Source organism: Melanerpes formicivorus, unplaced genomic scaffold (assembly GCF_026170545.1).
Source record: "Melanerpes formicivorus ecotype bairdi unplaced genomic scaffold, bMelFor1.0.p_v2 SCAF_38, whole genome shotgun sequence".
Classification (NCBI taxonomy): Eukaryota; Metazoa; Chordata; class Aves; order Piciformes; family Picidae; genus Melanerpes; species Melanerpes formicivorus.
In genome coordinates this window covers 650,244-674,085 of record NW_027142390.1, presented here as the reverse complement: position 1 = coordinate 674,085, position 23,842 = coordinate 650,244, and the positions used below count along the sequence as shown (strand labels likewise).

General features: G+C 63.5%; 3 protein-coding genes across 4 annotated transcripts; 1 reads left to right on the top strand and 2 right to left on the bottom strand.

Moving 5' to 3' along the window:
* Positions 1–159: 159 nt before the first annotated feature.
* SEC13 (SEC13 homolog, nuclear pore and COPII coat complex component) lies at positions 160–7,239 on the bottom strand. The gene is made up of 9 exons (XM_068157740.1): positions 7,119–7,239; positions 6,856–6,900; positions 5,912–6,027; positions 5,402–5,553; positions 3,845–3,978; positions 2,990–3,123; positions 2,499–2,619; positions 1,642–1,788; positions 160–1,121 (listed from the first exon to the last, which is right to left on the bottom strand). The coding sequence occupies exons 1-9, from the start codon at positions 7,119–7,121 to the stop codon at positions 1,011–1,013; spliced, it is 963 nt and encodes a 320-aa protein (XP_068013841.1). The 5' UTR covers positions 7,122–7,239; the 3' UTR covers positions 160–1,010.
* A 150-nt stretch (positions 7,240–7,389) lies between these two features.
* On the top strand, positions 7,390–21,223 carry LOC137450826 (cullin-associated NEDD8-dissociated protein 1-like). Of its 2 annotated transcripts, none has more exons than XM_068157737.1 (15): positions 7,390–7,618; positions 9,789–9,932; positions 10,579–10,733; positions 10,847–10,970; positions 11,659–11,786; positions 12,363–12,468; positions 13,114–13,253; positions 14,695–14,984; positions 15,114–15,255; positions 16,100–17,596; positions 17,858–17,953; positions 18,556–18,725; positions 18,803–18,967; positions 19,695–19,802; positions 19,950–21,223. In XM_068157737.1, exons 1-15 carry the CDS (start codon positions 7,551–7,553, stop codon positions 20,175–20,177), a joined length of 3,561 nt encoding a protein of 1,186 aa, XP_068013838.1. In that variant the 5' UTR covers positions 7,390–7,550; the 3' UTR covers positions 20,178–21,223. The 2 variants fall into 2 exon arrangements, with proteins under 2 accessions (XP_068013838.1, XP_068013837.1); XM_068157736.1 differs by having other exon boundaries at positions 11,530–11,786.
* A 160-nt stretch (positions 21,224–21,383) lies between these two features.
* RPL32 (ribosomal protein L32) lies at positions 21,384–23,688 on the bottom strand. The gene is made up of 4 exons (XM_068157738.1): positions 23,590–23,688; positions 22,728–22,828; positions 22,380–22,561; positions 21,384–21,555 (listed from the first exon to the last, which is right to left on the bottom strand). Exons 2-4 carry the CDS (start codon positions 22,821–22,823, stop codon positions 21,426–21,428), a joined length of 408 nt encoding a protein of 135 aa, XP_068013839.1. The 5' UTR covers positions 22,824–22,828; positions 23,590–23,688; the 3' UTR covers positions 21,384–21,425.
* Between the last annotated feature and the right edge of the window lie 154 nt (positions 23,689–23,842).

Sequence of the window (23,842 nt, the reverse complement as noted above, 5' to 3'; positions counted from 1 at the left end):
GCTGAAGGCAGTGGCCTGCAGGGCAGTGGCACAGGAGTGTAACTGCAGGCACCCTCCCAGCAGGGGTGGGAGCACAGCCTGGCTGGGGCCTGACTGAAGGCAGACTGCTGGCAGCCTTGACAGGACCTCTGAAAGAGCAGTGAGCATCTCACAGCAGGCTCTAACCAAGAGACTTTATTCTGTTGGTACTCCAGAAAAGACTCCTGAGGTACAGAAGTGTGGCTAAAAAACCTCTCCAGATTAGAGTTTGAGTTGCTGCTCTGGTTCAAGAACCAGCACAGCTGCAGAGCAAAGGACCTGTGCATTGCACCACGCCTGGCCAGCCTCAGGAAGCACAGAGGCTGTCCCCTGGCCAAGAACATCCCTCCCAGGCCTACCCAAGCACCACCTCGGGGCCCACACACAGCCAGCTTCATGCTGCCATCTGCTGCCCTTCCCTCCCTGCACTCTGGACTCTCAGGGCTGTTTTCACCTCCCCCAAGGCCTTCATCTGAAGACTAAAGAGCAACTCCAGATCACTGCCACTGATTACTTCAGGCCCTTTAACCTCCCTCCCAGATTTCAGTGATTCTACTGAGTGCTGAGGGTGCAGGCTGTGACTGCCAGCCCAGTCTGCCACTATCAACTGAACTCAGCTTCCCCTGGGCAGCAGCTCTCTGCTGTGAGCCAGCTCACTCCTCTGGCTCCTGGCTCACCACTCTGACAGCCTCCCCTGCTCTTGCCCAGGTGCTGTAGGTCTGACCACAGCACCACCGACCGGATCCGAGCCCTGCCCGGGAGAGCAGGGGCGGCTGACCCCGCAGGAGTAGCCCAAGGCACAGTGCTTTGCTCTGCTCTTTACCTTCAGTTTCAGGGAATGTCAATCAAGGCTGGAGCCTCCCAGGGAGGGTTACAGAACGCGGAGAGAAGCAGCTCGCCGCCGCCCCCCGCCCTGCCCAGCTGAGCCGCAGCCGGTGCTGCTGGGTCGGGAAGAGGGCAGGCGAGCAGCGGCAGCGGGGCCCTGCGGGAGCTCACTGCTCGTTCTGCTGCCCCTCTGCGGCGGCTGAGACCCCGCCCTGCCCCTTGTTGACGTCGCTGATGCAGGCCCACAGTCCATCCACCGACTCCTTCCACAGCGTGACCTCAAAAACACAGCGGGCAGCAGCCTCAGCCCCGGCCCAGCCTCAGCCTCCCATTTCCCCATGGATAGCAGCCTGAGGCCTCGAGCAGCCTGGGCTAGAGGAGAAGGCCCTGCCCATGGCAGGGGCTTGGGACTGCATGAGCTTTAAGGCCCCTTCCAGCCCAGCCCAGCCTGACGCTGAGAATCACCTCCCTGGCTGTGTGACAGCCTGGTGACAGCAGTGAGCCCTGCTGGCTGTGGCTGCACACCCAGTGCTCAGCCAGTGCTGAGGGAGCACAGGAGTGCTGCTGGTGGTCCCCTACAACAGGAAGCCAGGCCTGGACTTGGCTCTCCAGTAAGGACTAAGAATGTAGCCCAGGTAGCTGGCAAAGGCTGGGGTCCTGCTCCCCTCCGGGGAAGTGAAAAGAAGACAGTGGCAGCACTGCAGCAAAGGGAAGCCTGCAGCAGCCCTGCCTGCAGCGGCGGGAGCCCAGGGCTGGGAGGCAGGCAGGGCAGGCTGGGAGGCAGGCAGCAGTACTCACTTTGTTGTCCCCTCCAGACACTGCAAGGATGTTGGCAGTGATGGACCAGCTCACGTGCCAGACCACGTCGTTGAACTTGTGCAGCAGCTTTGGCGACCAGGAGTTGCCAGAGGCATCGTCACAGCTCCAGATGAAGACTCTGCCATCCTGCAGGGGCAAGCAGGGACAGGTGCTGGGGCCTCTGCTTATGGCACAGAGAAAGCCTCCCCCAGCACTGCCCCCAGCCCCAGTGTGGAGCCAGGGCTGCCTGTGGCCAAGGAGCTGTTGCTGCTCGGGCAGAGTGCAGCTCTGAGGGGAAGAGCTGTGTACAAAAGGGGACCTGCAGACAAGAGAAGGGCTCCCAGAAGCCACACAAATAGCAGCTGCTGTTTTCCCCCCCCAGTGAGGTTTTGCTTTCCAGGCAGGTGACAGCAAGTCAGAGAGAAGTGAGCAGGCTCCCTGCTAGCCCAGCCCCAGGCTGTACAGTGCTTAGCAGCAGGAACAAGGGCTGAGGACACCAGGGCTGCTCAGGACTGCCAGGACCAAACCCCAGCACCTCCAGCTGGGAGCTCAGTGACTCTGACCCAGACCCACTGGAATGTGACCTTCATTGAAGGTTTTCCTCACAGTCAGACCCCCCCTGCCCAGGAACTGCAGAGCAGAAGGTGCTCCTTGGTCCAGAGCCAGACAGGCCAAGCCTTTGTCCAGAAAGGCTTCCACTGGGCTGTGTGGGGAACAGGAGTCAAAGGCTCCTAGCCAGAGACAGCAAAGGACTGCCAGGAGGACCTGCTGCAGCAGCTCTGCCCTTGCTGGTGCTCTACCAGAGGGAAGGGAGTGGAGGCAGGGACCCTGGCTCTGGCCTGCAGCAGAGGCCTCACCTGTGAGCAGCTGGCAATGGTGCTTGTGGGCAGCCCTATGGACGGGGCCCAGGCCACGTCCCGAACCCAGTCGCTGTGAGCCTCCAGCTTCTGCTCCTCTTTCCACTGCCCATCTTCTTCCCTGCAAACACAGAGTCAGGAGGGTGGCACAGCAGCCCCCACTTGTGCTTCCTCCCTCTTCTGCCAGCTTCCAGCCTCCTGGTTTGCTCCAAGGGGTCCCCACGCCCCGCCAGTAGCTCTACAGCTTAAGCAGAGCCCCTCAGAGGACACAGGGCCTGAGCTGTGCCCAGAAACTGCTGTGCCAGCGGCAGCCAAAGGCAGTCAGGAATCTTCCAAGGCAGCAGCAGGGCTGGCACAAGCTGCTCTCACCACTGATGGGTGGCACAGCACCACAGAGTCTCCACTTTCAGTGCACTGCTCCAAGCACCTGGGAGACTGCTGGGGACAGTCAGAGGGTTTCCAAGCAGCCAGCCTGGCCACTGAGCACTTACTTCCAGATCTTGACCAGGTTGTCACAGCCCCCAGATGCAAACCTCTTGATGTAGTTTGGTTTCTGACCAGATGGTTGCTCTATCAGGCTCCCTGGGACCACGGCAGGAGCCCAACTGACTGCATTGCATCCAATCTAGGGAGGCAGAAGATCCATCCCTTAAAGCTGCTGACTTTAGATAAGCAAATCAAAGCTGCTGAGGGGAGAGAAGGCCCCAGGCCTGCTGTGTCTGGGGTAAGCCCAGCTCAGGAAGAGAGAGCCTTGCACAATGCTGAATGGACCTCAGTGAGCAAGAATGCAGGCACAGCCTGGCCCCTGGGACACTTCCTCCAGAGGCAGCTAAGGAGCTGTGGTGTGTAAACTATCATCCTGGAGCTGTGAGCAGTGGAGGCAGACTCCAGCTGGAGAGACACAGACACACTTGTGCTGCTGCTTGGGAGTGCAGGAGGAACTCTGGGGCCCAGTTTCCTTTTACTGCCAGCCACTGCCCCTGCTTGGGGCCCCTGCTTGGGGCACCCCACCAGGCCTGCAGCCTACTGACAGTCACTTTCTAGAGGAGTCCTCAGTGCCAAAGCCACCTCCTCCCAGACCACCTCCAGCACTGAGCTCAACACTAACTGCAAGCAGGGAGCTGTTTCCAGTGCTGCTCAGCGTGCTCCACACTGCACTGCAGTGACCACCAGCTGCAGCTTCCCACCCTGGAGCAAGGTCAGGCAAGGTACTGCCTGCTGCTGGGCACTGCTGCACAGCATCCATCCTGCCTCAGTGATCACCCAGGCCACAAGCTCCTGGAGGCACCAGCCTGGTGTTCATCCATAGCCCTCAACCCCCCCTGCTGCCCCAGGGCCAGACTCACCGTGTGAGCGTTGCTGATCTTTTTGACCTCCCACTGCCCATCCCCTGTGTAGCTCAGCAGGGAAATGGCTCCATCAGAGCTGCCACAGGCCAGGATCAGTCCATAGTCGTGTGGTGCCCAGCAGACAGAGTTCACTGGGGAAGAGACCACTGGGTTACCCCACACTGACTGCCCCCACCCTGCCACCCTCCCTGCTGAGCACAGCAGGCAGGGAGCAGCTCGCTTACATCTCGGCACAGGCAGCCAGCTGGCAGTGCTGGTTGAGGGGCAGAGCTGCCCTTGTGCCTGGCACCCGCTTAGGAGAGCACCCACAGAGCCCTGCCCCCTGCAGCAGGGAGGAGAGTGCTGGCTCCAGGACAAAAGCCAAACAGCTCTGAGAGCCTGGGCTGGTACCACAGACCTGCACAGACCTGCAGGCAGCTCCCACTGTGAGCAGGAGCAGAGTGTGCTGAGCCCCCCCTGGCCTCTGCTCCTGGGCACAGGCAACATTGCCCTCCAGAATCAGCACCAGCTGAAAGCTGATTTGTTTATGAGCCAGCTCCTGCACAAGCATGGCACCAGTCAGCACTGCAGGCCTCCAGCAGCAGGGCAGGGATCAGCACTGCAGGGATCAGCACTGCAGGGATCAGCACTGCAGGCCTCCAGCCCCAGGGCAGGGATCAGCACTGCAGGGATCAGCACTGCAGGGATCAGCACTGCAGGCCTCCAGCCCCAGGGCAGGGATCAGCACTGCAGGGATCAGCACTGCAGGGATCAGCACTGCAGGGATCAGCACTGCAGGGATCAGCACTGCAGGCCTCCAGCCCCAGGGCAGGGATCAGCACTGCAGGGATCAGCACTGCAGGCCTCCAGCAGCAAGCTCTGCTTGAGCTGCACAGCCTGACTGTCTCTGCACTGATCCACCCCTGTGTGGCAGAGGCTTCCCTCCTCAGCACTGTGGACTGATTCCCCCTCCCTGAGGGCTGCCAGCCTGCCCTGCAGTGCCCGGGGGTGCCAGCCTGCCCTGCGGTGCCAGCCTGCCCTGCAGTGCCCGGGGATGCCAGCCTGCCCTGTGGTGCCAGCCTGCCCTGCGGTGCCTGCGGTGCCAGCCTGCCCTGCGGTGCCCGGGGTGCCAGCCTGCCCTGCGGTGCCTGCGGTGCCAGCCTGCCCTGTGGTGCCCGCGGTGCCAGCCTGCCCTGCGGTGCCCAGGGGTGCCAGCCTGCCCTGCGGTGCCAGCCTGCCCTGCGGTGCCCAGGGGTGCCAGCCTGCCCTGCGGTGCCAGCCTGCCCTGCAGTGCCCGGGGATGCCAGCCTGCCCTGTGGTGCCAGCCTGCCCTGCGGTGCCTGCGGTGCCAGCCTGCCCTGCGGTGCCCGGGGTGCCAGCCTGCCCTGCGGTGCCTGCGGTGCCAGCCTGCCCTGTGGTGCCCGCGGTGCCAGCCTGCCCTGCGGTGCCCAGGGGTGCCAGCCTGCCCTGCGGTGCCAGCCTGCCCTGCGGTGCCCAGGGGTGCCAGCCTGCCCTGCGGTGCCAGCCTGCCCTGCGGTGCCCCGCGGTGCCAGCCTGCCCTGCCTGCCTGCCTACCGGAGGAGTCGTGCCCGGTGTACTCGTAGGTCTTCTCCCAGGCGCCGCTCTCCTCCTTCCAGACGATGACCTTCCTGTCGTAGGAGCAGGAGGCCAGGATGTTGCCGTACATGGGGTGAGCCCAGGCCACCTGCCACACAGGCCCTTCGTGCCTGCAAGCAAAGCTGCTGGTTGGGGAAGCAGAGAGAGCCCTTCCAGGCCCAGCTGGAGCTGCCCTGGGAGCGACTGACGCAGCCCCCTGGGGGGAGCCATCGCCAGGGTGCACAGCAGCAGGCAGGGCCAAGAGCCACTGCCAGGCAGGGCGGCTCACAGTGCCCTGTGCCACTGCCAGGCTGGGAGCTCTCTTCCCGAGTCCCGAGGATGGCAAAGGTTTAATGAGGCAGCTCCCTGCGTGGGGCCTGGCCCCCAGCCCCCTCACAGCCGGTCAGCCACAGCCTGGCCGGTGCCCACCACCCCTCCCCCCAGCAGCACAGGCTCTGAGCCCCCTGCCTCCTGCTCCGCAGCCTTTACCCTCTCAGGTCAGCGATGAGGATCTGGCCCCCGTTGCGCACGTCGAAGATCTTGAGGGAGCGGTCGGAGGAGCAGGTGGCCAGCCTGGTGCCGTAGTAATCCATCTGGGCATCGTGCTGCAAGGGAGGGAGCTGCCTCAGCAATGCCCTGACAGCCCCTGCTGCAGGGGAGGGCAGGGACACCACCCAGGCTGCCTCAGCGCTGCCCTGACAGCCCCTGCTGCAGGGGAGGGCAGGGACACCACCCAGGCTGCCCCTGCTCTGCCCTGACAGCCCCTGCTGCAGGGGGAGGGCAGGGACACCACCCAGGCTGCCTCCCTGCTCCATTTCCCAGCCGCTGCTGTCACCAGGGTTGCAGAGGAGGCACCCTGGGCCTGCAGAGCAGCAGCAGTTTCAGCAGAGGGCAGGAAACGAGTGGCAGACACTGGGCAGCCTCGAGCAGTTCCACGTGTGTTCCCTGCAGTGGGTGTGAGAGCTCTGGCAGCTCCATCCTCTGCTTGATGCTTCAGCAGCTCACTGGGTGCTTCCCCACACGACTCACGTCCTCCTCCCACACCTGCACACCTACTCCTGAAGCATCCACACACATCACACACTGGCCAGGTTGGAAGAGACCTTTGAGATCATCCAGTCCGCCCCCAGCACTGCCAGGGCAGCACCACCCCACGGCCCTCAGCACCACAGCTCCAGGGCTCTGAAACCCCTCCAGGGATGGGGACTGCACCACTGCCCTGGGCAGCCTGGGCCAGGCCTGGACAGCCCTCAAGAGAAACAAATTCTTCCTCATGTCCAACCTAAACCTCCCCTGCTGCGCATAAAGGAAACCCAGGGTCCCCTGCTGCGGCTCCGCACCACTCGGCACAGGCAGCGCCCAGAACCCAGCAGGAACAGGCCTGGGCAGGAGGAGCAAAGCTTGAGACGGTCTCCCTTCCCCCGCACACTTACGATCATGTCCTCGTGAGAGGTGTCCACGGTGTTGATGACCGAGACCTGCAAGAGGAGGAGACCTTGGAGCAGGCTCAGCGCACAGAGGGGGCTGGCGCGGGCCGGGGCTGCTGCTGGGAGCGGCGCTCGGGAGGCCGAGCCCGGCCGCGGGGAGGCCGAGCACCGGGACGCGCCGGTGCCTCCGGCTCGGGAAGGTGTCCGGAGCCCCCCCCCAGCGGCCCCCGCGCGGAGCTGGACCCGCGCGACCTCTGCCCCGAGCCTACCATGGCGACGGCGGTGCGGCGGCAGTCCCGGGCTGCCCTCCGGCCGCGCGGCTCAGACGTGGCACGGCGGTCCCGCACCGGCCGGCGCCCCCGCCCGCGCACAGAGGTTCCGCTCGCACCGAGGTTCCGGCGCCGCCGCTGCCCCCTGCTGGCGGGAGGCGGCCAAGCACCGGCGGTGCGGCCGGGGCCGCCCCCTCCGCCCCCGCAGCGCGGGGCCCCGACGGGAGCAGGGGGAGGCGCGGCGGCTTGCCCTGCCCTGCCGTGCCCGCCGGTGGGCGGCCGTGGGGCGGGCCGAGCCTCGTATGGCGGCGAGAGGCCGCGGCCGAGCCCGGGGGGGCGGTCCCTAGGGGCTCCGGACCCCCCCCGCCCGCGGCCGCCGGCGGCGCCCTGAGGGGAGCGACCCCGGTCCCGCGGGAGCCGCGCGGCGCTGCCATGGCCGGCGGCTCGTACCACATCTCCAGCCTGCTGGAGAAGATGACCTCCAGCGACAAGGACTTCAGGTGAGCCCCGCCGGCGGCGCCGCGGCTCCCGGGGCAGCGGCTTCGGACGTGGCGTTTCGCCCGGCCGGGAGGGGGACCTGTGCCCGCCGGAGGGGTCCCTTGCGGTGGGGAGACCCTGGGGTGAGGAGCGGGCACGGAGGGCGCAGCCCCGCCGCGGCCGTGCGGCTGTGCCCCTGCAGGACTCGGGGTGATCTCGGTGTTTAACCCCAGCCGGCGCCGCTGGCCGGGGGCAGCGAGGGAAGGCGGCGGCGCTGCCGTCCCGTGCGCGGAGCTGCCCGGCGCCGGGGCGAGGCGAGGCGAGCGCGGGGCGAGGCGAGGCGAGCGCGGGGCGAGGCGAGGCGAGCGCGGGGCGAGGCGAGGCGAGCGCGGGGCGAGGCGAGGCGAGCGCGGGGCGAGGCGAGGCGAGCGCGGGGCGAGGCGAGGCGAGCGCGGGGCGAGGCGAGGCGAGCGCGGGGCGATCCGAGCGCTGCCCGCGGCACCGGCAGCTCCCCCTCGCCCGGCGAGCGAGCGGCAGGGCGCAGCGCCCGGAGCGGTCCTGCTCCGCTCCTCTGGTGCCCGCTTGGGTGGGCAGGGGCTGGGCAGGCTGAGGGACAGTGGCCTGAGAGCTGTCACCGGGGGGTGAGCGCTGGGACCCCGGCCCCTGGGACTGGCTTTGTGTGCCAGGAGCCTGCCCGGCCGGGCTCCCTGTCCCCCCCTGCCCGGGTCTGTCGCTCTGCCTGTGCCAGCAGGTAAATTTGCTCTCTCCTTGGGGCGGGGGCTGGCGGCTGGGTGCTTGGGGCTGGGTGCTTGGGGTGATCTGCAAAGAGCTGTTAGAACTGGCGGGTGAGGAGGGTTTGACCCGGGAGCGAGGTGTCCTCTCAGCACCAGCCTGGAAGGGAAGGTTTGTGCCGGGCTTGGTATTGGAGCCCTGCCTCCCGCCCCTGCAGGGACCGGTGTGCCACCTGTGAGGTGCTGAGGGAGGATGGCAGCAGGTAGCCAGTCCAAGGCCCACGGTGCTGCCGTGGAAGCCCAGCTCAGCCCCTGCCCATAATTGGTCATGCTGGTTCTGATGGGCTGGGCTGGGAGCAGAGCCACGGCCAGGCTCTGCTCTGACCCTCACAGGACCTGTGTGTCCCTCTGCCTCCCTCAGGCTCTGCTGTGACCCTCACAGGACCTGTGTGTCCCTCTGCCTCCCTCAGGCTGGGTCTCAGGCTGCCTGTGCACCACCCCAGCAGCTCCTGGTGTGCCCAGCTGCTGCTCAGCAGCAGGCTCACAGATTGGGAACACAAACACTGCCCTGGTAAAGCAGGGCACTTGCATGCTGGGTGAGCCACCTCAGAGCCACATTTAAAGCAGAGGCATCATCTGGAAGCTGAGAGGGGAGAGCCTTGAGACACCCATGGCTGTGCTGGGCTAACATTAGAAAGCAGCCAGTGCAGCTCAGCCACACAGAGATCTGTCAGAGCCTCAGCCTGCTGCCCTGCCCCAGCAGCACAGGTCCTCCCCAGGGCTCCTCAGCCCCCATTCCAGCACTGTCCTTGGTGGAAAGTGGCACTGCCAGGCACCCAGCTGGGAGTTTGTTTTCCCTTCTAAGCTGGAGTGAGAAAAGCTTGCTTGGGTTTGCTCACAGCAGTCTAAACACAGCCTGGGGAGCTCCTGCAGGACAGCTTGCACAGAGCCATGGCTCTGGCTTTCATTTGTGAGCCTGGGAGGCCTTCCCCCCACGTGTGCTCCTGCTCTGGGCGCTGGATAAGGCAGGGAGGGCAGCCAGGTGGGCTCTAAGCCCCCACTCTGCTTTTGCTAGGCTGGGCAGTCTGGGGGAATCCCTGTCAGGAGCTTTCCTGTCTCAGTTAACCATCTGGAGTTAGTCACTGGGGAAACTCACACCAGCTGGGTGCCACTCTGAGGGCCCCTGTTCCCCCCAGCCCTGCTGTGTGCTTCAGGGAGAGGACAGAAGGTGTCTGTGGCAGGCTCTGCAGATCCCTTGGCTAAAGACTTCACCAGCTGCCTGTAGCTGCGCTTCCCACTGCTGGTGCAGCCCCCATGTTTTGTGCCTTGCTTCCCAGGGCAGTGTGAAGGGCTCTGAGCTGCCCTCAGCAAGGGTTTTCAGACAAGCACCCACTGCCAGGCTTCCCCAGCGATGCTCTGTGCCTGCCTCTCAGCAGCACGCTCCTGCTCCCTGCTCTTGCAGGTTTATGGCCACCAACGACCTGATGGTGGAGCTGCAGAAGGACTCCATAAAACTGGATGAGGAGAGCGAGAAGAAGGTTGTGAGGATGCTTCTGAAGCTGCTGGAGGACAAGAATGGGGAAGTGCAGAACCTGGCTGTCAAGTGGTAAGAGCCTGGCTGCCCATCTGCCTTGGCAGCCCCACAGCTGCCACAGACTGCAGAGTGTGCTGCTGTGCAGCCTGGCTCTCAGCTGGGCACCTCACTGAGGGGCTTGCCCTCTGCTGTGGGCACCACAGTGCCATGATCAGAGGGGTGAGCAGGTGGTATCTCTGCTTTGGGGAGCTCAGTGTTGGTGTCAGGAGCCTTGCCACAGCCAGAGGAGTCTGCCTCAGCTTTCCTTTGGCCCAGTTTGAAGCACTGCCACCCAGCTCCTCTGCTTCCCTGTGCCTGGCACTCCAGTGCTGCCTGTGCCAGAGGTGGCACCAAACCTGTGCAGCCCTTCAGAACCAGCATTGGAATTCCAGGGCCAAATGCTCCTCCTCAGAGGCATTGCCACTGCAGTTTGTGGTGCACTCAGGTTGTTCTCTGCCTTCACTCCACCTGCAGTTCCCACCAGCCCTCCCCAAACCCCCCTGCAGTCTGCTCTGGAGGCAGCAGGGCAGGGTGCTGAGGCTGGGGGTGTGAGCTGTGCTGGGGGATGTTGATGCTGAGCTGCTGGTGACATTGGCACTTGGGGAGGAGAGAGCCTGAGCATGCCTGTGGCTGGTGGCAGGCACCTTCCTGCTCTCCATTCTGCCTTCTCCTCCCACAGCCTGGGCCCCTTGGTTGGCAAGGTGAAGGAGTACCAGGTGGAGACCATGGTGGACACACTGTGCACAAACATGCTGTCAGACAAGGAGCAGCTGAGGGACATCTCCAGCATTGGGCTGAAAACTGTCATTGCTGAGCTGCCACCAGCTGCTGCAGGTGAGCTGCCTGCCTGTCAGGCTGGGGCAGGAGGGCTCACAGCCTTGGACATGCATCATGTGAGCTGAAACTGCTTTAGGGTGGCACCAGAGGAGAGCAAATCTCTCTTGCAGGCTCCAGCATGACAGCAAACGTGTGCAAGAAGATCACAGCCCAGCTGACAGGAGCCATTGGCAAGCAGGAGGATGTCTCTGTGCAGCTGGAGGCTCTGGACATCCTGTCAGATATGCTGAGCAGGTACCAAAGGGCTTCCCTCTAGCAGCTCTGCCTCTCTCTGCCTCTTTCCATTTCTCTGCTTCCATGATCCTGCTCTGAGGACTTAAAAATGAAGGCCTTGGGTTGGCTGCTGCTGGGGGCTGCCAGCAGGGGTGAGAGCTGCCAGGCTGAGCTGTGCTGTGCTGGGGAGCAGCAGTGGTGCTGGGTCCCACAGGCAGGCCTGGGGAGGCAGGGGGCAGGGCAGGGAGGGTTATTTTAGCCCTGTGACCTGAGCACATGCAGGCTTTTCCTGGCTGCCTTTCTCCTGTTACAGAAGCCAGAGTGACAGTGTCATGTGTCAGCTGCATGCAGGGAATTGCTGACAAAGTCCCAGGTCACCCAGAAGGACACAGCCAAAAGCAAAGCCCCCCCTGTGTTCTGCAGGACCAGTCCAGGCCGTGGTGCCAAGCCCACCCTTCCCTCCCCCTGCCCACACACAGGGAGTGCACAGCTGGGGGGGCTACACTGCTGCCAAGGGGGGAGAAGAGAACGAGCTCTGAGGCTTTGATTTGCAGCCTCTGCCTTGCTCTGTTGGTTGCAGGCTGGGGGGAACGCTCTGCTCTTTCCACTCCTCCATCCTGAGCTGCCTCCTGCCCCAGCTGACGAGCCCCAGGCTGGCGGTCCGCAAGAGGGCCAGCGTTGCCCTGGGCCATCTTGTCTTGACCTGCAGTGCAAGCATCTTCTCGGAGCTCACAGAGCATCTGCTGGCCCAGCTGAAGAGGAATGAGTCCACCTCCACCACCAGGACCTACATCCAGTGTGTGGCTGGCATCAGCAGGCAGGCTGGGCACCGCGTTGGTAGGTGGCCCCGGGAGCCCCGAGCGTGGCGCAGGGCAGCTCCTGCCGGCGGTGTAACACGTCTGCCCCTCTGCTCCTGCTGTGTCACTGCTCTGGGATTCCCTCTCTGCTCCTGGCCTGGTTCTCTGAGCTCCACTTGGAAGGGAGGAGACACCCGAGTAAGCCTCTGGCTGCCCCTGGGCGGTGGCTTCATCTGAAGCTCCCGCAGCACTGCCCTGCCCTGCCCTGCCCTGACAGCTCTGGGAAGCAGGGCAGTGCATAACCCCAGGCCTGAAGGAGAGGAGGAGTGGGGGGCAGCATGTTGTGTCACCTAAGAGACCTGCCAGAGCTGAGGCTGGCTCCTACAAGATCTAATTACAGCCCTGTCCATGACTGAAATGCCAACAAGGGGCTGAAGACAGGGAGCAGTGGTGGGCTGCAGAAACCCCTGCAGGGCTGGGCCTTGGTGGGCTGCTGGCCCCGGGCTCCAGAGCAGGAAAGCTCTGCCAGCAGAAGGAGGTGGCAGAAGGCTGTTAGCTGCTGGGTGGAGTGAGGGCTGGAATGGGTTTTCAGTGCTGCTGCCTTTGTCTCCCCCAGGAGAGCACCTGGAGAAGATTGTTCCCCTGATTGTGCAGTACTGCAGCGTGGAGGATGATGAGCTGAGGGAGTTCTGCTTCCAAGCCTTTGAGTCCTTCATCAGGAGGTGTGCCCCTGGGGCCAGCTCTGCCTGCTCTGGGTCCCTGGGCTCAGCACCTTGCTGTGCCCCTGGGGCCAGCTCTGCCTGCTCTGGGTCCCTGGGCTCAGCACCTTGCTGTGCCCCTGGGGGCAGATCTGCTGGTGGGAAGGACACTTTGTGAGTTCAGTCTGTTCTGCTCATGCAGAGCTGGGCTTGGCTTAGGGACAGGAGTGAGCCCTTCTGTGCTGCCTTGGCAGGAGTGAGAGCTTCTCTTATGCTTGGAGCACTCCTCAGCAGCAGGAACTGCCTCACTTTGGGGCATGGAAGGAGCAAGAGGCACAAGGAGGGCTTAGGCAGGAGAGCTGCTGAGCTGCAGCTCCCCTGTTGTCTGGCCAAGCATTTACTGCTTGGCAGGAGCCCTGCAGGGCTGCTGAGGTTCTCTCCCAGGAAGGAGCTCCAGGGGCTGGAGGCTTTCAGCTCCTAGAAATCCTTCTGTCCTCCCTGGAACGTGGCCTGGCTCGCTGCCCAGCAGGAAGAGCAGCTCTGGTTTCACTCCTGTTACCAACATGTTCCTGTAGTCTGGGAAGCACTTGGGGTCCATGGGAGGTCATTGCATCATTTGGATGTTTAGGAGAGCTTGGTCTTCAGTTTGTTGCCTCTGTGTTCTGACAGATGCCCCAAGGAGATTGACCCTCACATCCCCACCGTGATGGGGCTGTGCTTGAAGTACATCACCTTTGACCCAAACTACAACTATGACAATGAGGAGGAAGAGATGATGGAAACTGGAAATGGAGAGGATGAAGAGCAAGGTGCCTGCTTGTGAGGGGGACTGTGCTCAGCAGCTCCCTGGCTGCACACTTCTCTCCTTCCTGCTCCCTTGCCCCTGTGATGTTACCTTCCAGACCTGCTGCCAGTCAGCTCTCAGCTGTGTGGTGCACAGTGGTGTGTGCACAGTGTGGTGCAGAGGGGTTTCAGCTGTGTGTGCAAACTGCCAGCAGCAACTGACTCCGGGAGTTCTACCTCTGACAAGGTCCTCAGATCCCTCCCTGCCTGAGGCAACTGAAACTTGACCTCTGAGCTGTCTTAGTGGAGAGCTGGACAAGGAGAGTGCTGCTTCTGCTGTCTGAAGCCTTCCTCAGCACAACCTGAGGCTTGGCACAGGCTTGGCACCTGGAAATCCTGAGGGGCAGGCACTCTGCTGCTCCAGCTGCCAGGAACACTGCCTTGTGCTCCCAGCAGTGTGCTTCTTGCAGCCTGCCAGGCAGAGCTCAGAGCCTGCTCCATGGGTGCTCTTCAGGGGCAGGAGAGAACACTGCTGCCCTTGCCTTCCCTCTGGCTCATCCAAGCCTCAGGTAGTGTCACCAAGAGTTTGAATGTTTCCTGCCTGCCCTCACAGCTGAGCTGGAGCAGCCCTAGGCTCCTGTGAGAGCTGGCTCCTCTCGGGGTGCTGACACAGGGCTGCTGCTTGCAGGGAAAGCTGCTGCAGGCAGTGAGCAGCTCCCCTCTGGTGCAGCCCTGATGTGACAGTGGCAGGGCAGCTGCCTCAGCCTACAGAGGCAGTGCCCTGGCAGCCACAGGTTTACTCTAAGCAGATGCTTTTAATGTGATAGAAGAGGGCAAGGCTGCAGTCCTGACCATTTCAAAGTCCCACCATTAAAAACATCTTGGCCTGGAGAGCAGGCAAGGCAGCCTGATACTGGCTGCAAAAGAGACCTTGGGTTGGGCTGGAAGGGCAATGCTGGGCAGAGGGAGGGGCACCCTCAGTGCCTGTTAGCTGCAGACACTTGGTGCTGCCTCTGCATAGCTGCACACTCTGCAGGCTGAGAGCAAAGGCTGGGACAGGATCCTTGGAGGGAAGGCATCTGTGTCTCATACTAATTGGGGTAGGATCCTGAGGGGCTTCCTGCCAATAACACAGGAAGGTTTTAGGCTGCTCTGTGCCATCCAGGAGTTGCTCAGACAAATATTTACATACTTCTGGCCTTAGAATTTGCAAACCTCCTTCTCCTTCCAAAACCAAAGCCTTGGTGCCCGAGCTGGAGAGGCCAAGGAAGAGCAGCAGCAGGAAGGTTTATTCTCTGTCAGCTCTTACTGGGAGAGCCTGGCCCAGGGCAGCCCTGGGTCGCACTGGCTGGCACAGGCCCTTCAGTTTGTGTTCCCAGCTGTATGTGCCAGCTGCAGAGGGAAGCTCTGAGGATCCAGGGAGCCTCTGTCTCTGGTGCTGCGCTGATGGAGGCCTCTCCTCCGCAGAGAGCGATGAGTACAGCGACGACGACGATGTCAGCTGGAAGGTGCGCAGGGCCGCAGCCAAGTGCCTGGAGGCCATGGTCAGCAGCAGGCACGACCTCCTGCAGGACTTCTACACAACCCTCTCCCCAGTCCTGATAAGCAGGTTCAAAGAGAGGGAGGAGAATGTCAGAGCTGACATCTTCAGCACTTACATCTCCTTGCTGAAGCAAACGCTGCCCACCCAGAGCTGGCTGCACGCGCCAGACGCTTCTGGCAAGGACGAGGTTCCTCTGAGGATGCTGCAGAGCCAGGTGAGCCAGGAGCTGCTGGGCTGGCTTCAGCCTGGGAGCAAAGAGAAGGGGGCATGGTGCCACTGGCAGGTGTGCCTGGGAGTTAAGCACACTGCCTCTCTCTGGTGGGTTTTCTTTGTCAAATGGCAGGTCCCCAGGATTGTCAAGGCCTTGCACAAGCAGCTGAGAGAAAAGAGCATCAAGTCCAGGCAGGGCTGCTTCAGCCTCCTGACAGAGCTGGCCAATGTCCTGCCCGGCTGCCTGGCAGAGCACCTCCCTGTGCTCATCCCTGGTGAGCCTGGCTGGGGGCTGGGGGAGCTTTCACACAAGGTGGTGCCCTTTAAAGCAACCCTTTGTGCTGACTGCTGATTGCTTTTGCATCACCATATTCTCCTCTGAGCTTTCCTGCCTTTGGGCTTGGGAAGCATCCCACGGAGGGAGGGCTTGGAATGCTGAGGTCCTGCTTTTGCCTCTGCTGTGGCTTGGCTGCACAGTCAATGCAAAACCATCTGCTAGGCTCGTGCCAGGGCCAGCCCCATGCCCCTTCCCCTCACCAGTTAACAGCCTGGAGAAGCCACCCACGCCACGAGCCAGGCACTGCTGCAGGGGGCACAGGCAGGACTGGGGCAAACGTTCCTCAGTCTTCTGGCAAAGGTGGAGGTGTGCCACAGAACCTGGACATGGAGGCACCTTCCCTGCAGAGCCAGCCCACCTTGAGTGGCCTGCAGGGGTGCTCCAAACAGTGCCCCCAGGAGCTGCACAAACAAATCAAGAGCTGCTTCTGAGAGCAGGTGGAAGAAAGAGCTCCTGCAGGGCTGTTCTGCTGCCTGCAGCCCTGCCGTGGAGCTGAGGCTGTCCCAGTCTCCAGTCCCTTTGCCTGTCACTCCCCATCAGTTCTCTCAGCCCAGGAAGCCTTTGGGGAATGTTTTGGTAGCCATCCCTGCTCGAGTGCTGCAGGGGTGAGTCTCATCTGGGTTGGCCCCTGCAGGGAGCAGGAAGGCACCAGGAGAGTCGCCCTGCAGCGTGCCCCACGTGAAGGGGCAGGCAGGATGCCTGCTGTCGAGGGCAGGCCCCTGGGAGGGTGGCGGTGAGCCCCCAGCTGAACCCAGAGCAGTCACTGCTGTCTCCCCTCACAGGCATTGTCTTCTCCCTGGCTGACAAGTCCAGCTCCTCCACCATGAGGATTGACACCTTGGCCTTTCTGCACGTGCTGCTCTGCACCCACCAGCCAGAGGTGTTCCACCCTCACATGGCAAGCCTGCTGCCTCCGGTTGTGGCCTGCATCGGAGACCCCTTCTACAAGATCACCTCCGAAGCCCTGCTGGTGGCTCAGCAGCTGGTGAAGGTGCTCAGGCCCCTGGGCAAGCCCTGCACGTTCGAGGCCAAGCCCTACGTGCAGGACCTTTTCCCCGCCGCGCTGCGGCGGCTGCGGGCGGCTGACCTCGACCAGGAGGTGAAGGAGCGTGCCATCTGCTGCGTGGCACACGCCGTCTGCCACCTGGGAGACCACCTGGGCGCCGACCTGCAGCCCACCCTGCTCCTCTTCCTGGAGCGGCTGAGGAACGAGATCACCAGGCTGACAACGGTCAAAGCCCTCACCCTGATTGCTGCCTCTCCCCTTCGCATCGACTTGAGGCCCATCCTGGGGGAAGGGTTCCCCATCCTGGCTTCCTTCTTGAGGAAGAACCATCGTGCCCTGAGGCTGAGCACTCTGACGGCCCTGGACGCGCTAGTGAGGAACTACAGCGACAGCCTGAAGCCTGCCATGCTGGAGGCCGTGCTGGCCGAGCTGCCTGCCCTCATCAGCGAGAGCGACATGCACGTGTCCCAGCTGGCCATCCTCCTCCTCACCGCTCTGGCCGAGGTCTGCCCCTCCTGCCTCTCCAAGGCCAGCGGCCCCGTCCTCGCCGAGATCTTCCAGCTCGTCCACTCGCCCCTGCTGCAGGGGGGGACGCTGGGCGCCATCACGGACTTCCTGCGGGTCCTGGCGGCGGCGCCGGCGGCGGGCTGCGCGGAGCTGCTGCGGCAGCTGACGGAGCCCATTTACCGCTGCGGCGCCGCGGGGCCGCCGGCCGCGCACCGCCAGACCTTCCACGCCGTGGCCAAGTGCGTGGCCGCCCTGTGCGCCGCCTGCCCGCGGGAGGCCCCCGGCGCCGTCCGCCGCTTCCTGCAGGACGCGCGGAGCCCCGGCCGCGGCTCGGCCGTCCGGGTCTTGGCCTTCCTCTGCCTGGCGGAGCTCGGCCGCGGCGCCAGCCTCGCCGAGCAGGGAGAGCTCCAGGCTGTGCTCCTGGAGGCCTTCGCCTCCCCCAGCGAGGAGGAGAAGGCGGCGGCGTCCTACGCGCTGGGCAGCATCGGCGTGGGGAGCCTGCAGCAGTTCCTGCCCTTCCTGCTGCGGGAGATCGGCAGCCAGCCCCGCAGGCAGTACCTGCTGCTGACCTCGCTCCGGGAGCTGCTCGGCGCCTGCCCGCCCGCCGCCCTCGGGCCCTACGTGGAGCAGGTCTGGGCGCTGCTCTTCCGGCACTGCGAGTGCGCCGAGGAGGGGACGCGCAGCGTGGTGGCCGAGTGCCTGGGCAGGCTGGCGCTGGTGAACCCTGCCCAGCTGCTGCCCCGCCTGCAGGAGCAGCTGGCCTCAGGTGAGGGGCAGCGCAGCGTGAGAGGGCAAGGAGGCTTTGCAAGGGGCCGGCAGAGCGCTGCTGCTGTGCCCGAGGGCAGGAGGGTGCTGGGAGCTGGGGCTGCACACGGGTGGTGTGGGAGCAGGGTTACTCAAGGAGGTTGTGAATACAAACGCTCCCTTCTGTCCGGCCCTGTGCGGTGTGATCCGGAGTGGGGCGCGCCTGCAGAGCTGGGGCGGTGCTTTTGTCTGGTGGCTTTCACTGTGCCTCCTCCCCCCGCAGGCTCTCCCCACGCCCGCAGCACCGTGGTCACTGCTGTCAAGTTCACCATCGCGGACCAGCCCCAGCCCATCGACGCACTCCTGAAGGGCTGCATAGGTACCAGCAGCAGGGCTGGGGGCAGCCCTCTGTGTCTGTGGCAGCTCTGGGACTTCCACACCTACGAGAGACTTACCCAGCTGGTTGTTCTCTGTGCTGCTCTGGGGCTTTAGCAGCACTGCTGTCACCTGAGTCCTTGCTGAATGCTCTGACACCTTACTCCTGGGTGTGTTCTGTGGCTGCCAGAGTTCTTAGGGAGCATAAGCTCCATCTGCTTGAAAATGATGGTTCAGGGATCTGCTGACGAGGATCTTGGCAAACACAAACTGCATGAGAAGGGTCTTGTGCCCGGGGAGGCCACACCTCAGCTGTATTGTGTAAAACTCAGCCTTCTGCTTCGGAGTCTGAGCCGATGAGAGCTGAGCAAGGGAAAAACAAACCCAGCTTCCTGGAGCACTAAAGCCTCTGGCTGGACTTCAGGGTGAGGTAGCTGAATTGTGTGGGTTGGTTTCTGCCCACAGTCAGGAGAGGTGGCACCGTGTGCCAGCTGAAGGGAGGGGAAGCATCTCCAGCATCTGTTAGGCTCTGCCCCTGGAGCAACCTTGAGCTGTGCTTGCTGTGCTCCTAAGCAGTGCCTCTGACCAGGGTGTCCCTACCCACAGGTGACTTCCTGAAGACCCTTCAGGATCCAGACCTGAACGTGCGGCGCGTGGCCCTGGCCATGCTCAACTCTGCTGCTCACAACAAGCCCTCTCTGATCCGGGAGCTGCTGGGCTCAGCCCTGCCCAGCCTGTACGCCGAGACCAGGCTCAGGAGGGAGCTGATCCGGGAGGTGAGTCCTGCCGGGGCTGAGGGCTGAGGCTGCCCTGCCTGCTGCAAGCTGTCAGCTGTGCTTTTCTCCTGCTCAAGGTAGAGATGGGGCCCTTCAAGCACACGGTGGATGATGGCCTGGACGTGAGGAAGGCTGCTTTTGAGTGCATGTACACCCTGCTGGAGAGCTGCCTGGACCGGCTGGACATCTATGAGTACCTGGACCACGTGGAGGATGGGCTGAAGGATCACTATGACATCCAGGTGGGTGCTGTGCTGCAGGGTGGCACTGGTGCCTGGGGGGGGGTGTGGGGGTTGAGCTAAGCTGGTGTCACCACAGCACAGAGTGCCTCTGCCCTGCCCTCCCTGCTCCTTGTTGGAAATGGCCTCAAGCTGCCCCAAGGGGAGATTTAGGGTGGACGTGAGGAGCAATTTCTTCTCCCAAAGGGCTGTAAAAGCCTGGCCCGGGCTGCCCAGGGCAGTGGTAGAGTCCCCATCCCTGGTTTCAAACCCATGCAGTGCTGAGGGCCATGGTTTAGTGGTGCCCTGGCAGTGCTGGGGTAAGGGTTGGACTCAAAGATCTTACAAGTCTCTTCCAACCAAAAGGACTCTGCGATTCCATGGTTCTGTTGTCTGCAGCCTCTGCCCTGCCCGTGCCTGGCTCTGGTGTGGCCTTGGACACACAGCCCTAAGCTGTTTTACAGGAGATGCACCAAAGTCCTTCTGCTTATGGTTGTCACTTCTCAGTGGGGCCAGTGCCACTGAGTTAAAATACCCTTAGCACTGTCATGCTGGTGGCCTCACCCTTCAGCTGCTTTGCCTCCACTCAGCCCTGGGCACAGCCATGGCAGGAGCCCTCCAGTCAACCAGCAGCAGGACACAGCTGTTGTGGTGCCCACAGCTCTCACTGCAGCAGGCAGGGTCCCGAGTGCAGGTGGGGCTCCCCATCAGGGGCTCAGCAGGCAGGCACTGATCTCTTGTCCCTGTGCAGATGCTGACCTTCATCCTGCTGGCCCGGCTGGCCGCGCTGCGCCCCCAGGCCGTGCTGCAGCGCCTGGAGCGCCTGGTTGAGCCCCTGCGGGCAACCTGCTCCACAAAGGTGAGCCGGGGGGCTGGGGGGGTCTGCCCTAAAGCCACCTCTGTGGGCACCTCCAGCCACTGCTGAGCAGTGCCCCTCAGCTGGGGAGCCACCTGCTTGTGCCCTCCCTGTCCCAACTGCCAGCTGAGGCGGTGCCTGGGCCCGCAGGTGAAGGCTGGCTCCGTCAAGCAGGAGTTTGAGAAGCAGGACGAGCTGAAGCGCTCTGCCCTGAGGGCAGTGGCTGCCCTCCTGACCATCCCCGAGGTGGAGAAGAGCCCAGCCATGGCCGAGTTCTGCTCTCAGATCAGAGCCAGCCCCGAGATGGCCTCACTGTTTGAGAGCATTCAGAAGGACTCTGCTGCCCTGCCCAGCGCCGAGTCCATGGAATTGAGCTAAGCTCTGCCTTGCCACCCTCCTGCCCATCCAGTGCAGACACCAAGGACATCACCCAGCTGGCCCACAGCCACCTGCAAGTCACTGGGCACCAGCAGGAGGAAAGGCCTGGCTCCAGCTGCACTTGGAGCTGGAAGGTGATGTCCTTACCCAGGGAGGAGCAGGAACACCCCAGCACCGCTTGCTCAGCAGGTTCAGGGGGGTGCACCCGAGTGTGGTTCCATGACAAAGGGAAACCACTGCCTGGAGCCTTTCCTTGCTGCAGTACCAAGAGTTTCAGAGGTTTTTAAGCACTGCACCTGCACTTTCTGCCCCCAGCTGCCTGAAGGACGTAGTGTTTCACTTCAGAACATGGCTAATCAGGGGAGAGCATCACCACCACAGGCCCTGTTTCAGAGGGCACTCGTGCTGGCAGAGCTGCATGGGGAAGGACACCCCCAGACTTCCACCTAGGGTCAGCTCATGGCACAGGTACCAACAGCTTGGTGTCCCCATGCTGCCTGGGCAGCATGAAGGCTCTTACTTGATGTGTTGCCTGCAGAATACCTCAACCAGCTGCCTTCCAGGAGCAAACCTCACACCGAGCTCACCTCTGCCTTCAGTTCTGGCTCGGCCCCTCCAAGCAGCTCAGTGTCTCTACCATGACCAGAAGGGAAGGTGCTGAGCTGTGGCTGCCCAGCACCAGCAGATGTGTGCAGAGCTGTTCAGTGTCACAGCAAGAGGGGGAAGCCACCCACCACAGGCACAAGCACACCAGCAGCCTCCACCAACCTCCTTCTGCCCTCTGAAATCTTGCCCCAAGGCAGCTGTGGTGTCCACAGCCTGCTTTGTGGAGCACAAAAAGCCTTAAGCCAGAGGCCACAGCAGCAGCTTAGAGAACAGTCACCACTGCTGGAGTCACCAGGCACTGCTGGAGCCATGGAGCTGCACCATGCTTCCCTTTCTGCTCTCCTGACAGTGTGCTTGATGTGAAAAATATTTACAGTGCTGTGTGAAAGAGCAGCTGTTGTGCCAGTCCTGTCAGAAATAAACCTGCTTCTCAGCCAGGAGCACTCTGGGCTCCTCACCTAGGGGGGAGATCAACGATCGCCCCTGCAAGCGAGCACGCTGCTGCGCCCAGCCAGGCTGCGCCAGGGCCCCCCAGGGCCTGCTGCCCCCCTGGCAGCAGCCCCAGCCCCGGTGTTCCCAGCAGGACAGCAGGAGGCCAGCCCGGGCTGGTGAGAGCCTTTATTAGCAGGAGGGGCGGCAGGCTCACTCGTTCTCCTCGCTGCGCAGCCGCGCGTTGGGGTTGGTGATCTTGATGGCCAGCTGTGCCGCGCGCTCCACGATCACCTTGCGGTTCTTGGAGGACACGTTGTGAGCGATCTCTGCGCAGAAGGACCTGGCAGGAACAGACCTGCCGTCAGCCTCAGCTCCTGCACACACCCCAGCTGCCCAGAGCTGGCCCTGGCAGCGCCAGGGAGCACCAGTGTGTCACCATGCGAGCGCCAGCCTCGCCTGCCCGGCTCCCCCCTTGCTGCGTTTCCTGCTGCAGAGCCAGCGAGGGGCAGCTCCACTGCTGCTAATTAGTTCCTCATTGCTTTGCTTTCAAAGTGCCTCCAGCAGCTGCAGTCTCACCTGAACACACCTGCTGCTGCAGCTCTGACCATACAGGCACAGATGATTGGAGCTGAAGGGACCTCAGAGGTCATCTAATGCAAGCCCCTGCAGCCAGCAGGGACAGCCCCAAGCAGGGCAGGCTGCTCCCAGCCCCAGCCACCCTGCCCTGCAGTGCTGCCAGCCAGGGGGCAGCTCCCAGCTCTCTGGGCAGCCTGGGCCAGGCTCTCCCCACCCTCAGGGTCAAACATTTTTCCCTCCTCTCCACTCTGAGTCTCGCTCTTGGAGCCCAAACCATCCTCCCTTGTGCTGTCAGCACAGGTCCTGCTCAGGTCTGTCCCCAGCTTCCTGCTCAGCCTCTTTCAGGGGTCCCTGGAGCTTTCTCCAGCCCCAATAACCCAAATCAAAGTGATGTTGGGCCAGCACTGCCTACCACCCCTGAGCAGCACATTTCATCCCAGCACCAGCAGCACTAAGGAAGCCCAAGGTAACCTTGAAGAGCACCACAGGAGGGCCATGCCTCATCTTCCCCTCGCTCTTCAACCTGGTGCCACTCAGGGATGGGCATCGGCTGCACAAGCACAGGGAGCAAGCGGGCCCCACACTCACTTGTTGCTCATCATCAGCACCTCCAGCTCCTTGACGTTGTGCACCAGGAACTTCCTGAAGCCCGTGGGCAGCATGTGCTTCGTCTTCTTGTTGCTGCCGTAGCCGATGTTGGGCATCAGGATCTGCCCCTTGAAGCGCCGGCGCACGCGGTTGTCGATGCCCCTCGGCTTGCGCCAGTTGCGCTGCACCAACGACAGACAGCGCTCAGCAGCTGCGGGAGCAGGCTGCAAAGCACCTGCCCCACGGTGACAGCCGAAACAGGCCCTGCGAGCGCCCACCCGTCCTGCAGGCCACCACCTCCGACTGCCCTGGGATCCATCCTCCAGCTGCCCTCCCCCGCCCCCATACCTTGATCTTGACATAGCGATCGGACTGGTGCCGGATGAACTTCTTGGTCCTCTTCTTGACGATTTTCGGCTTCACGAGCGGCCTGAGGGCGGGCATGGTGCCTGGGGGAAGCGGAGCTGGCTGAGCAGCGGTGCCGGCGCCGCGGTGCCGTGCTGCCGGCGCCAGCCCCTGTGGCAGACACTTCTTCCGCTCGCGGGCCACCGGCAGGGCGGGCGAGGGAATGGGTACGGCCTGCAGTGGCTCTGCCTCCCGCTTCCGAAGCTGGCAGAGCACTGGGAGCTCTCCAGATGCGATCCTGGGAGGTGTTGCCTGCCCCGGGCCCTGCCGCAGCCGCCCTCCCCACGCGTCCTGCGGCACACCGGCCCCAGAGCGCTCCCGACCCAGCCGCAGCCCCTGCTCTGCGGCCAGCCCGCGGCAGCTTCAGCCGCTCAGCCTCCGCTCAGCCTCCGCTCAGCCTCCGCTCAGCCTCCGCTCAGCCTCCGCTCAGCCTCCGCTCAGCCTCCGCTCAGCCTCCTCAGCCCCGACTCCGAATCCCTTTCGCCTCCACCTCTCCGGCTCAACGAAACGCGGCCGGAGGCGGCTCCACAGCCCCCGCCCCAGCGCCGCGCCAGCGCTCCCCAGCCCACGCAGGGCGCCGCGGTTCCCCGCGCCGCGGCCTCGGAGCACGCTCTGCCGCCCGGCCGCAGCCCTTCCTCGCCCGCCCCAAGCAGGATCCCCGCGCCCGGGCTCTGCGGACCGGCTTCCCGCGCCAGGTGCGAAACGGTAGCGGAGGGAAGGGGGTGCGCCCGCGGGATACAGCCGTGCCCGGCCCCAGGTGGCGGAGCGCCGGGGATGGGGGCGGATGGCGGCGGATTGGACTCACCGGGAGCGCGATGGCGCCGTCCGCCACGGGCGCCGCGGAGAGAGGGGGCGGGGCCGTGCGCAGGGCCTTATGGGATACGTGGAGGGTCCTGCCAGGTCCATACAGCGCCCGGGCTGCACGGAGCGGGCACCGGCCCTTCGCGGGGCACCGGCCCGCGGCCGAAAGCCGTCGCCTACAGACTTCTGCTCAGTGGGGACGCCCCGGGAGAACGGCTCTGCGTTCGCACCCCGCCTAGGACCGTGCGCCCGGTGCG